This window comes from Eleutherodactylus coqui, chromosome 10 (genome assembly GCF_035609145.1).
Source record: "Eleutherodactylus coqui strain aEleCoq1 chromosome 10, aEleCoq1.hap1, whole genome shotgun sequence".
Classification (NCBI taxonomy): Eukaryota; Metazoa; Chordata; class Amphibia; order Anura; family Eleutherodactylidae; genus Eleutherodactylus; species Eleutherodactylus coqui.
In genome coordinates this window covers 2,456,044-2,470,307 of record NC_089846.1, presented here as the reverse complement: position 1 = coordinate 2,470,307, position 14,264 = coordinate 2,456,044, and the positions used below count along the sequence as shown (strand labels likewise).

Below are 14,264 nucleotides of genomic sequence, written 5' to 3'. Positions count from 1 at the left end.
ACCCCGTCTGCGTCCTTTCTGGTTGCGGAGACCAAACCACCTGCCTTGCTCTCAGTTCACAGACAGACCCATTCAGCCTGGGGATTCCATTTTTCTGCTCCTCGGGACCCCCGACACCGACGTGAAAGCAGCCCGACAGAACTAAAAACACTGGAGCAGAAAACTGGGAAACCTAAATTTATGTCAGACTCCAAACGTTTGGCCAGGACTGCTGGTCTCCGGTGTAGCGCCCCCAGCTGGCACTGATAGCACCTCCTGGATGTCCCGTAATGCAGGACTGTTCTTCATCTCACGGCTCCAGCAGCGTACCTACCATGGCGGGCACATGGGACCCCAATCCTTGGCAGCGAGCAGCCGCTTCCTCCGGCTTATGGTGAGAAATCAGAGAGACACAAGAAGCACGGGGTCCGGACAGCGGGGTATTTTTAAAAAATATATTTACAGATATAACAATATATAATGATTTACAGAGTCCTCGAAGGCCTTCAGAAAAGAGTCCAATGAACAAGACCAGAAGAGTGAGACAGTAAGAGCAGCACGGAGACCCGCGGGGCGTCTCCTCATCAACACCAGAGGGATGGTCACACCGGGCAGATCATCCGCAGCAAAATCCCCACTTGCAACAACGGCGGATGTTGGCGGATCAGCTGCTGCAGAAAACCCACCATGTGCGAACAGACCGAACAGAGTGCAGAGGAATACTGTGCAGACCGTGACGCCAGAGCCCTGGAAAGATGGGTGTGCGGCCGCGGCAGGGTCACATATATGTGCAGAGTGACATCTTCAGGCCGCGTGTGTGGTGACAGGAGGGGACAGGACATTGTGTGGTGACAGGAGGGGACGGGACAGGTGTGTGTGCTGTCCGGAGGGGACAGGCCCTATGTGTAGTGACCGGAGAGGAAGGGCCCTGTGTGTGTGGTGACAGGAGGGGACGGGCCCTGTGTGTGTGGTGACAGGAGGGGACGGGCCCTGTGTGTGTGGTGACAGGAGAGGACGGGCCCTGTGTGTGTAGTGACAGGAGGGGACGGGCTCTATGTGTGTGGTGACAGGAGGGGATGGGCCCTGTGTGTGTGTGCTGTCCGGAGGGGACGGGCCCTGTGTATGTGGTGACAGGAGGGGATGGGCCCTGTGTGTGTGGTGACAGGAGGGGATGGGCCCTGTGTGTGTGTGCTGACCGGAGAGGACGGGCCCTATGTGTGCTGTCCGGAGGGGACAGGCCCTGTGTGTGTGGTGACAGGAGGGGATGGGCCCTGTGTGTGTGGTGACAGGAGGGGACGGGCCCTGCGTGTGTGGTGACAGGAGGGGACGGGCCCTGCGTGTGTGGTGACAGGAGGGGACGGGCCCTGTGTGTGTGGTGACAGGAGGGGACGGGCCCTGTGTGTGTGGTGACAGGAGAGGACGGGCCCTGTGTGTGTGGTGACAGGAGAGGACAGGCCCTGTGTGTGTGGTGACAGGAGGGGACGGGCCCTGTGTGTGTTGACAGGAGGGGACAGCCCTGTGTGTGTGGTGACCGGAGGGGACGGGCCCTGTGTGTGTGGTGACAGGAGGGGACGGGCCCTGTGTGTGTGGTGACAGGAGGGGACGGGCCCTGTGTGTGTGGTGACTGGAGGGGCCGTGTTTGTGTGCTGTCCGGACAGGACGGGCCCTATGTGTGGTGACCGGAGAGGACGGGCCCTGTGTGTGTGGTGACAGGAGGGGACGGGCCCTATGTGCAGTGACTGGAGAGGACGGGTCCTGTGTGTGTGGTGATCGGAGGGGAAGGACCCTGTGTGTGTGGTGACAGGAGGGGACGGGCCCTATGTGTAGTGACTGGAGAGGGCGGGCCCTGTGTGTGTGGTGACTGGACGGGACGGGCCCTGTGTGTATGGTGAGTGGAGGGGCCATCCGTGTAGTGACCGGAGGGGACGTGGGCCGTGTGTGTGGTGACCGGGGAGGATGGGCCATGCCTGTGGTTACCAGAAGGGCTGGGCCGTGTGTGTAGTGACTGGAGAGGACAGGCCGCGTGTGTGGTGACCAGAGGGGCTGGGCTTTGTGTGTGTAGTGACCTGGGGGAACGGGACGTGTGTGTGTGGTGACCGAAGGGGACCGGCCGCGCATGTGGTGACCTGAGCGGACAGGCTGTGTGTCTGGTAACTGGAGGGAACCGGACACGCATGTGGTGACCTGAGGGGACGGGCCGTGTGTGTGGTGACTGGAGGGGATCGGCCGCGCATGTGGTGACCTGAGGGGACGGGCCGTGTGTGTGGTGACCGGAGGGGACCGGCCGTGCATGTGGTGACCAGAGGGGACCGGCCGTGCATGTGGTGACCAGAGGGGATGGGTCGTGTGTGTGGTGACCGTCTGTGTGTGTGGTGACCTGAGGGGACGGGCCGTGTGTGTGGTAACTGGAGGGGATCGGCCGCGCATGTGGTGATCTGAGGGGACCGGCCGTGCATGTGGTGACCAGAGGGGATGGGTCGTGTGTGTGGTGACCATCTGTGTGTGTGGTGACCTGAGGGGACGGGCCGTGTGTGTGGTGACCGGAGGGGAGGGGCTGAGAGTGTGGTGGGCTGAGGGGACAGGCCCTGTGTAGTGACCAGAGAAGGCACATTGTGTGTGTAGTGACTGGAGCGGATGGGTTGTGTGTTGTGGGGAGGGTGGCAGTGCTTGTGTAGTGACTGGAGAAGATGGGTTGTGCTTGTGTAGTGACTGGAGGGGACGGGCTCTGTGCATCTACAATGTGTTTGTCCGTATCCACAGTCTTCCTTCTCTCTGGCTAATAAATATTGTTGCTTTTTCCCTTCAGTTCCGTGAACCGATAATAAATAAATTCTCTCTATACGAGATACATTTTCAGTCATCGTTCATTTTTTCTCCATTTAAATCATAAATATATTTCTTAACATACAAGATCACTAAAGTCAGCAGAAGAAAGGTGGGAGACTTCCGCGCGCTCGGCAGCACCTTCCCTTTACAGCGGCACGTCCGCAAATCACTTCACAAAAATATTGCATAAGACTTGAATTTGTCACCTGAACAAAATCAGAAAAATACTAAAATCTTGCATGAAATTTCTAACCGAACTAGAGCTACGGAAAAACCACCTATAGACTCTATACTTTTTGGCACACAAAGAGTACAAAAATGGCCACCAAACAGCTGGGAGGAAACTGTTGACTCGCTGACAAAGCACATTCATCGACCCCCCCCCGGTTCCCGAACCCTAAAAATTTCACAGCAGCTAAATTCAAGAAAAATAAAAAATTTCCAACGTGGGTCATCTCAGCGGGGCCGAGCTTCAATAAATTGACCCACAGGTACAGCATCATAGTAATATAATGTAACAGCACAACAGCGGGGAGCAGCATCTCTACGTCCTGAACCTCCGTGTGTAGTAAATCCGATTGTATTAAGGGATTGTACAAGAAGGTCACCAACCAAAAGAAGCTCATGAAGAAGGTCTCATAGATAGCCCGAACCTGCTGTGGCCCTCAGGCCAGAGGCCCACGTCTAGGGTTTATTGCTGGTTCCAACCCTCTGAGTTGTCTTTCAAGCTAGCAAGCAGAGGTGTAGACCTGGAATAGACCATATACTGGAGAGGCCATTAGAGCCAACTTGACTTTTGGGAATTTTTTGTGTCAAGGCATCAATTGAAAACAAATCAAAAAGTTTGGTAGCAGCAAGAGTGAACCCATGGAGGCAGCTGATGTGGGGCTTACGGAGAAGGTTGGTCCCAGCTCAGATTAGTTCCCACTCGGTAATGAGAACCTCAACAAGGCATCTCCTCTCAGCAGGCACTGCAATGTCAGCAAACATGGTGGAAGACATATCCAACCTATTCACAAAGGAAGAGGGGCGAACAAGTACTGGACCCTCCATGCCCTGGATGGTGAATGGTGTGAACAAGCAAGAGGGTAGACCCCATCTTGATTCTTGCGATGGGCCTTCTCTACTTGACACCAGCTTCTGGGCGCATTGACCCCAACCCTGCCAGATTTTGGACCATTTGGATTTTCATCGATACCTGCTTCCAAGAACATTAACATCTTCCCCCACATGGTTCATGCCAATGCATCCCAAAATGCTGTTCCTTGCCCCCTCACATTACCTCTTCTGTCTATTTCTGCACCGTTTGCCAACATAGTGACCATAAAGAGATGCCAACAAGGGGTAAGACTAAGCTGAACTGGGCCCTCTCGCTCTATGAACCTCATCCTTGCCACAGGGCTTGGTTGGTTACAAAACTTCTACCATCTTGACTTGGGCAGATGACTGTCTGGCTGCAAAGAAATGACCATAAGCCAATACGGAGTCCATCACATTGGCATAAAGCGCCCTCACTATGAAGTAGAGACATAGGATGCCAGCCCAAAAACAGTGCCCGACTGCTGCCTCGTCAACGGTGCCATCAATAAGGTTCCTGTTTAGGACAAGCATTGAAATATTTGGACAAGACCTCGGCGGTCGTAGAGTTCATGCAGAAAGTGCCACGTGAACAGACGCTCATTCAACCACGGACCGGACACACGCTCACACATTTTGGTAAATTTTAATAGTACGCCCCCTCCCGCCATCACAGGGTGTGGGCAGTCCCTAAAGAGGGTCCATAAACCCATCATAATCCGTACTATAGCAAGGAATGACTTATAAAAATAGCCGAGCTTCTATGAAGTCTGCCCGCAGAATTCACCATTGCTTCAACTTCCCTTAACCCTTTCCAGCTCCTCACAAAGCTCAGAATACACTTCTGTCCGGCACACCAATACCTCGGAGGTCAGCGTGCCTTTAAGAGAATCGCCCGTTGGATACCAGGTAATTGTATCATAAATAGACTATATAATGTCTGCATAGTGCTAGCTTGATGCTGGAGTTAGCAGCAATGGCAGGACTTGGGCCCCGATGCAAAATGTGCCAGGGGCCCCCAATCACCACATGCCATTTATAGTACTGGTGTCCCCAACCCCAGCCACCGACCTCTGCACCCATGTAGGGCATTTGCCGTATGTCCCACAGCACCAGGCAGAGCTGTAAAGATGGGGCATTACATATGACGCATTTTTGCGGACCCCCCACTGCATGACCCGTTTTATCTTTTCCCTTGTGCATATACCAATGAGACTCCTAAAGTCCTGAAGTGGGCGCCACAAGCTCCCCTCACTATGCAGCTCGGCATCCAACTGAAACCGACAATGTGAGCATCTGCTCTCAGCCAATCAGCATCACTGGAAGCATTCTCAGCGATGCCGATTGGCTGCAAGAAGCTGATGGGAGGAGCTCCTCTCCAGGGTCCTTCTCAGCCGGATGCCCCTAAACTCAATGTGGGCGCATTAAACACCCAGAATGTAACCCTTTAGGTTGTGACTTGTCCCTGTCGCTGCGGAGCCTTCGCCTTATAAGGACTCCTCTCTACACAAAGCGCAGCTGATGGCGGGCAAAGCTGGCAAGCCTCCTCTTGCCCTGGCATACGCACAATGGTTCTGTTGCACTTTTGATGCAGATTTTACAGTAATTCCTCAATAAACTAAATCAGGAGCACATTTTCATGTCCCATGGAGGGTTCAAAAAATGACTACAGTATATATATATATTATACACACCGTGATTCAAAAGTCAGGGCCACCCAGCAGATCTTCTCAACCAAAAGCCATACAAGTAGGAGACTTTATGGAACAATTGAAGGAAAGCTGTTGGAACTATGATGGCGCCTGTCGGCCATCTTGGATTCAGCCCAAGAACATTCCATGGAACGTGGAGGAAGGGGTGTCTGACATAAGGGTAGGTGGTCATCAGAAATGGATTGGTGCGATCATGTCAGGTGGAGTATTAATAAAGCTGATATGTTGAATATTGGGGTATGGAGGATGTTAATCACACGCCTTGCCTCAAGAATTAAACTAGATCAAAAAGCCACGTTCTGGAACAACGGTGACCAATCCCAATCAGCCACGGATGGGGGGGGTGAGGTGAGATGTTTCACCTCCGACAATCAGAGCCCCACCTTTCCTTAAATCAGAGAAAATTCAAACATGTGATCCTTGACCCCTTTTGACCTCCCATGATCGTCTGCTCCCGGCCGTCAGGGTGGCCGCACTGTCCTGGATGGCTGCCGGCATCTTCTGCTTCCTGATTGGACGTGTGGTTAGCATTCTCCGTGCCCCAATACCCAATATAACAGCTTTAGCACCCAGCCTGACGTGATGCGTAACTCCAGGATGGTTGACGTATCTTAGGAATGATCGCAGCGATTAATCCCTCTGCCCTTGTATCACGTACCCACCATACTCCTCACACTGAAGTCTCTTGGGCTGAAGCCAAGATGGCCGTCACACCAGACTGCCACCCATCAAAGTGCTCCACAAAGTTTCCTCTTTGTATCTCGTCACTCGGCAGATTTCCCGGTGGCCCTGACTTTGGGATCCCCCGGTATATACATACTCACCTCACTGTAGCAGCTTCTTTCCAGAAACAGCGCCACCCTTGTTCCCAGGCTGTGTCGGGTATTACAGCTCATTCCGATTGAAGTAAATGGAGCTGCGCTGCCAGACATGGCCTGCGGTCAAGAGTGGCGCTGCTGCAGGGAAGAAGCTGAATGTTTTTTCTAATTCTGGACAACCCCTTAAAGTTGGGGGAGAACACTGACCACTAAACTAAAGGGGAGAAAGCAGTTAAACAAATGATCCCGCACATTCTGCCATGTCAAGCAAGAGCGCCCCCGTGGCCATACGGAGTATATACAGGATCTCTGCACAGAAACAAGGAGGCGCACCGACCGCGTTGTGCTTGGAGTCTTCAGCAGCAAAGGCAAAGTCTAACATCAGACACTCGGCTGGTAGAAGCGCTGGAGGACGCAGCGAGCCGCCGCAACGCCGCTGCACAGGAAAATGGTGGGGGTTTTCCCAGAAGCCCTTTCAAGGACAAGACGCCCCTGTGGTGTGTAGAGAAAGGCCTTAGGAAAGATGAGGGAGAGCCGCAGGGACCGCACGCCCGAGAAATAAAAATATGTTACCCTGAAATGTTCGTGTTTGGGGGGCGTCGCTGGGCTCCCCCTCTGTCTGGCATCTGTGGAACATTCCTGAGGAGTTCTTTGGAATCGGTGGACCGGGGCCACCAAGAAGGGAATGTGAGATACAGACCGTTCCATGATCGGTTATCAAGAAGGGGGGACACAAAAACCACATGGGACTATATACAGTGAAAGTATAGAAAGCAGTGATCCACCACGCGGGAAGGGGGGACGGAGACGGCCAAGAAATCTGTGCGACTGACCTAGTGATGTGGATGATGACTTCCAGAGATGTGTCTAGAAGATGGATCAGGAGAAGTGCATGATGACTGGGGCAATCCAAATATATGGATGATACTGAAGCATAGAGATATGGATGATCGGCCTAGTGATGAGGATGATGACCGGAACAATCTAGAGATCTGGTTGATGGATCTAGAGATGTGGATGGTGAATGGGATAATCAAGAGCTATGGATAATGATTTAGACAACCTAGAGATATGCATGATGGGTCTAGAGATGTGGATTATTACTGAAACATAGAAATATGGACAACGATTTAGACAGTCTAGAGATATGGATAATGGCGAGAGCGATCTGCATGATAACAATCCAGAGTTATGGATGATGATTTAGACCATCTATAGATGTGGATGATGGATCCAGAGATGTAGATCCTAAGTGTGGCAATCTAGAAATATGAATGGGGGTTCTACAGATATGGATAATGATTAGAGATATGGATGATGGGTCTAGAGAGGTAGATGATGACTGAAAATCTAGAGCTATAGATGATTAATCAAGAGATGTAGATACTTAATAGCTTTGAATATAGAGATATGCATGATGGATCTAGAGACGTGGGTGACAACTGGGACAATCCAGAGATGTGGATAACGGATCTAAAGAAGAGATGGATGATGAGTGAGTAGACAGAGAGATGATGTGTCACGGATATAAAGACACAGACGACACATCTAAAGATATAGATGTTGACTGAAACAATCTAGCGATATGGATGATGAATGAGACAATCTAGATATAATGATCCTCTATTAGAGAACCTAGAGATATGGAAAAGGAATGCTTAACGGAGAGAGAATCTAGAAGTATGCATGATGGCTGAGAGACTCTAGATGTAAATCTGATGTGTATCTACAGAGGCTGACAGTCTAGAGATACATCAAGCATGATGGGATCAGAAGGGAGGGATGATGAATTAGAGAATCTCTAATGAGAACATCTCAGGGGACAGATGACAAGAAGAGGTGATAATGTACCATGGGGCCAGATCATATTCTAGTATGGTGGGGATATCGGAGAGGTAATCGTGGTCTCCATGAGAAGTGGGGGTGAAGCAGCAGCTTTCTAATCAACAAGAAATTATTAAATCAATTTCATTTGCCTCAAGAATTAAAATATATCAAAAAGCCACGTTCTGGAACAGCGATGAGCGATCCCAAGCTTCAATCAGCCACGGACGGGGGAGGGGGGCAAAAAATGAGGTGACATGTTTCACCTCTGACAATCAGAGCCCCACCTGTCCTTAAATCAGAGAAAATTTATAAATGTGATCCTTGACCCCTTTTGGTTTTCCGATGGGTTGCTTGCCCCCCGACGTTCTAGACTACTCTTATCAGAACATGCATCAGATCTCCACATAACCTGAAAGAGGGTAGAGGGACACCAGAAAGCCGGATCCAGAAAAACAGAACATTAAGGAAGGAATGAGGAAATGTAACCTGAAAAAGGGGGCAGCAACACAAAGTCTAAATATAGTCCCATCTTCAACAGTGGCTGAACTTTCTGCTGCTCGAGAAGGAGGTGAGGAGACAACTTGGTATCAGAGGTGTCAGAGACTCTGCGTTCCAGAATCTCGGTAACAATAGAAGAAAGGTTTTCACACTCTTGAAATAAAGAGGTCTGCGGCGTCTGTGCGACTTCTTAGCAATAATGCACAAGAAAACGCCAGCAGACCGCCTGTACTAAGTGCTATCGGAAAGGTTCCCCGGCATCTTGGAGAAAGTGGACACGTCTTCTTATAAATACAAGGACATTCTCTCATCTACCTGGGAACTGTATTTCCTTAAATGTCTAGAAGTTTTCTGCGCCTCAAGTGGCAGTCATCTTTAATCCAGCGTAATCTCAGGTAATACTCAAGGACTGCCAATCCTTATGACCAGCTGGATGTTCTCGAGATGAATGCCATTCCCGCTTGACTTCTTAGAAGTTTGGACTACATATGGATGACCTCCCAGTCCCCGTATAGAATTAGGTTCTTGTTCCAAGTATGAAAATAACTAAATCCAATGTTTCAAAAAGTTCTTCACATTTGTAAATGTAGCCAAGTTGGAGGCTCTAAGTTGATGGACAATTTTGAGAACAGAGCTACGTAAATGGCACCAATGGCACTGATACAATTAGGAGTTGGTGGATTTTTGGTGACCATGGGACACGGTAACATCATTAATGTCCCCTTGAGAACCAAGTGGCCATTCTCAAAGGAGGACCTTTAGAGTCTTCTCTTCCATACCTGAAATCAGACTGACCTTGTGAGTCCTTCTAAAGCTCTCCACCATATATGTTGACCTTAGGCTTGGTGATGGCACCCTCTTGAGGGCTATAAGGAGGCTTGTCTTCATAGAGCGAGTGCAGCAATTAATATTCTTTACTGCACATTACTTGGTATCCAACTTCCGTGGATGGAGGAACATCTTCTGTGTGATCGGTGGCACATTGGACTGGATGTCATCTGGATATCCATGGTGCATTTTGCATTTACATCCAAGGAATTGCCCCAAGCGTTACGCACGCTGTGTCCATGTAGATATCACAACACAAAATATACATCTCTGTCAACGGGTAAGAGATGCCCAAGGATGATCCTGCGGACAGACAAGATATTGTGTCCTTATGGAAAACTTGGAAATCACAGCTCTGTGGGTTTCTTATGGCTTCTGAGGTCCAGGTGAAAGGACAACAGGGGTGGATAGTCCATCAACACTGAGGGTTGGAATATGGATCTGGTTGCTTCCATTTGTTGGGAACTGGAATGTAAAAAAAAGAATTTGGGTGATGTGGAAATATCATGGGAAATAGCCACAGGCAGATGCGGCCATGCTTGGTTAGGCCCAGGGGCGCCATGTTGTTTACCAAGCAGAGAAGATGGTGCAAAGAACTAGAACTGGGCGCAAACCGCAAACCAAAGCCTGATATGCAGATATTGCACGGAGATGTTAGCTTTATCTGATAGCCAGCTAGTGACGCGTTTCAAGGCATTCTGCCTCTTTCTCAAACTGCTGGAATCTGCAGCTGTAAGGAATCGTAAAGTGGAGGGACGACAGAATGTCTCAGCCAATTGCCATTGGTGGTCAGTGGGGGCACGGGGGTGAGAACTGGAGACTGATTGCGGGCACCCGGGTCTTGGTTGGGCGGCTTGCGGTCAGCTGGATGGCATCAGAGATATGGAGTACAAATGTGCCTGCATAGCCAGGACGGGAGAGGAAGTCCCAGGCGGCCCAGCTCAGATAAAGCTACCATCTCTAGATCTTCATATCAGACTTTTGTCTAGGGTTGGTGCCGAATCCTAGGTTTTTGCACTCTCTTCTCTGCACAGATTTAGCACCTCTATAACCCCCTGGCTTATTAAGAGGGCCGCCCAACCCCCTCCCTCTCATTGCGTACCTCCACATCCTCTATATTTGTCCTCAGCTCACCCTGTTTTTTCTTTAACGGTCATACTACTGTTAATGGAGTTTGTCCTCCAAGCACCCTGCAATCCGGCGCTCATGGATGATACTACCTGTTTACACGGACGACCCGGCGCTCATGGATGATACTACCTGCTTATACGAATGACCCAGCGCTCATGGATGATATTACCTGTTTACACGGATGATCCAACGCTCATGGATGATACTACCTGTTTACACGGATGATCCAACGCTCATGGATGGTACTACCTGTTTACACGGACGATCCGGCGCTCATGGATGATACTACCTGTTTACACGGATGATCCAACGCTCATGGATGGTACTACCTGCTTACACGCACGACCCGGCGCTCATGGATGGTACTACCTGTTTACACGCACGACCCGGCGCTCATGGATGATATTACCTGTTTATACGGACGATCCGGCGCTCATGGATGATACTACCTGCTTACACGCACGACCCGGCGCTCATGGATGATAATACTGTTTACACGAACGACCCGGCGCTCATGGATGATACTACCTGTTTACATGGACGATCCGGCGCTCATGGATGATACTACCTGTTTACATGGACGATCCGGCGCTCATGGATGATACTACCTGTTTACACGGACGATCCGGCGCTCATGGATGATACTATCTGTTTACACAGATGATCCGGCGCTCATGGATGATACTACCTGTTTACATGGACGATCTGGCGCTCATGGATGATACTACCTGTTTACATGGACGATCTGGCGCTCATGGATGATACTACCTGTTTACATGGACGACCCGGCGCTCATGGATGATACTACCCGTTTACATGGACGATCCGGCGCTCATGGATGATACTATCTGTTTACACGAACGATCCGACGCTCATGGATGATACTACCTGTTGACACGGACGATCCGGCGCTCATGGATGATATTACCTGTCTACACGGACGATCCGGCGCTCATGGATGATACTACCTGTTTACACGGACGACCCGGCGCTCATGGATGATACTAACCGTTTACATGGACGATCCGGCGCTCATGGATGATACTATCTGTTTACACGAACGATCCGACGCTCATGGATGATGCATCCTCTTTACACGGATGATCTGGCGCTCATGGATGGTATCACTTGTCTATACAAATGATCAGGCACTCATGAAGGGTACTACTTGTTTACGTGGATGATTCAGCGCTCATGGAAGATGCTACCCGTATACACGGATGACCCAGCGCTCATGGATGATACCACCTGTTTACACGGATGACCCAGCGGTCATGGATAATACTATCTGTTTATCCGGACAATCCGGCACTCATGGAAGATACTACCCGTATACATGGATGAGCCGGCGCTTGTGGATGATACTACCTGTTTACACAAACGATCCGGCGCTCATGGATGATACTACCTGTTTACACAGACGACCCGGCGCTCATGGTTGATACTACCTGTATACATGGACGATCCGGCGCTCATGGATGATACTACCTGACCTGTTTACACAGACGACCCGGCGCTCATGGATGATACTACTTGTTTACACGGACGATCCGGCGCTCATGGATGATACTACCTGTTTACACGGACGATCCGGCACTCATGGATGACACTACCTGTTTACACAGACGACCCGGCGCTCATGGATGATACTACCTGTATACATGGACGATCCGGCGTTCATGGATGATACTACCTGTTTATATGGACGATCGGAAACTCATGGATGATACTACCTGACTACCAGTGCATTCCGGCGCTCATGGATGATGCTAGCTGTTTACACGGACGATCCGGCACTCATGGATGATACTACCCATATACATGGATGAGCCGGCGCTCATGGTTGATACTACCTGTTTACATGGACAATCCGGCGCTCATGGATGATACTACCTGTTTACATAAACAATCCGGCACTCATGGAAGATACTACCCATATACATGGATGAGCCGGCGCTCATGGATGATACTACCTGTTTACATGGACGATCCGACGCCCATGGATGATATTACCTGTTTACACGAACGATCCGGCGCTCATGGATGATACTACCTGTTTACATGGACGACCCGGCGCTCATGGATGGTACTACTTGGTTACACGGACGATCCGGCGCTCATGGATGATACTACCTGTTTATATGGACGATCGGATACACATGGATGATACTACCTGTCTACCCGTGCATTCCGGCGCTCATGGATGATACTAGCTGTTTACACGGACGATCCCGCGCTCATGGATGATACTACCTGTTTATATATAAGATTTGACGCTAATAGATATTACTACCTGTTTACACAGACGATCCGGCGCTCATGGATGATACTACCTGTTTACACGGATGATCCGGAGCTTGTGGATGATACTACCTGTCTACACGGATGACCCGGCGCTCATGGATGATACTACCTGTTTACACGGACGATCCGGCGCTCATGGATGATACTACCTGTTTATACGGACGATCCAGCGCTCATGGATAATACTACCTGTTTACACGGACGATCCGGCGCTCATGGATCATACTACCTATTTAAACGGACGATCCGGCGCTCATGGATGATACTACTTGTTTACATGGATGATCCGGCACTCATGGATGATACTACCTGTTTACACGGACGATTCGGCGCTAATGGATGATACTACCTGTCCACACGGACGATCCGGCGCTCACGGATGATACTACCTGTTTACACGGACGATCCAGCGCTCATGGATGATACTACCTGTCTACACGGACGATCCGGCGCTCGTGGATGATACTACCTGTTTACATGGATGATCCGGCGCTCATGGATGATACTACCTGTTTACACGGACGATCCGGCGCTAATGGATGATACTACCTGTCTACACAGACGATCCGGCGCTCATGGATGATACTACCTGTTTACATGGACGATCCGGCGCTCGTGGATGATACTACCTGTTTACATGGACGATCCGGCGCTCATGGATGATACTACCTGTTTACACGGACGATCCGGCGCTAATGGATGATACTACCTGTTTACATGGACGACCCGGCGCTCATGGATGATACTACCTGTCTACACAGACGATCCGGCGCTCATGGATGATACTACCTGTTTACATGGATGATCCGGCGCTCATGGAAGATAATACTTGTTTATACGGACAATCCGGCACTCATGTAAGATACTACCCGTATACATGGATGAGCCGGCGCTCATGGATGATACTACCTGTTTACACGGACGACCCGGCGCTCATGGATGATACTACCTATTTATACGGATGATCCGGCGCTCATGGATGATACTACCTGTTTATATATAAGATTTGGCGCTCATGGATGCTACTACCTGTTTACACGGACGATCCAGCGCTCATGGATGATACTACTTGGTTACACGGACGACGGGGCGCTCATGGATGATATTACCTGTTTATACGGACAATCCGGCACTCATGGATGATACTACCTGTTTATATGGAAGATCCCGGATTATGGATGATACTACCTGTTTACATGGATGATCCGGCACTCATGGATGATACTACCTGTTTACACAGACGATCCGGCGCTAATGGATGATA

At 50.1% G+C, this 14,264-nt stretch overlaps 1 protein-coding gene across 3 annotated transcripts in view; it reads right to left on the bottom strand.

The window, feature by feature from the left end:
- Window positions 1-420: 420 nt before the first annotated feature.
- The window catches only part of ELK1 (ETS transcription factor ELK1), an 82,320-nt gene continuing 68,476 nt past the window's right edge, over window positions 421-14,264 (bottom strand). For all 3 annotated transcript variants that reach the window (XM_066579989.1, XM_066579990.1, XM_066579991.1), the window contains one exon: window positions 421-10,030. In XM_066579989.1, coding sequence (XP_066436086.1) covers window positions 9,932-10,030 — 99 coding nt within the window. In that variant the 3' untranslated portion in view covers window positions 421-9,931. The remainder of the gene's footprint in view (window positions 10,031-14,264) is intronic.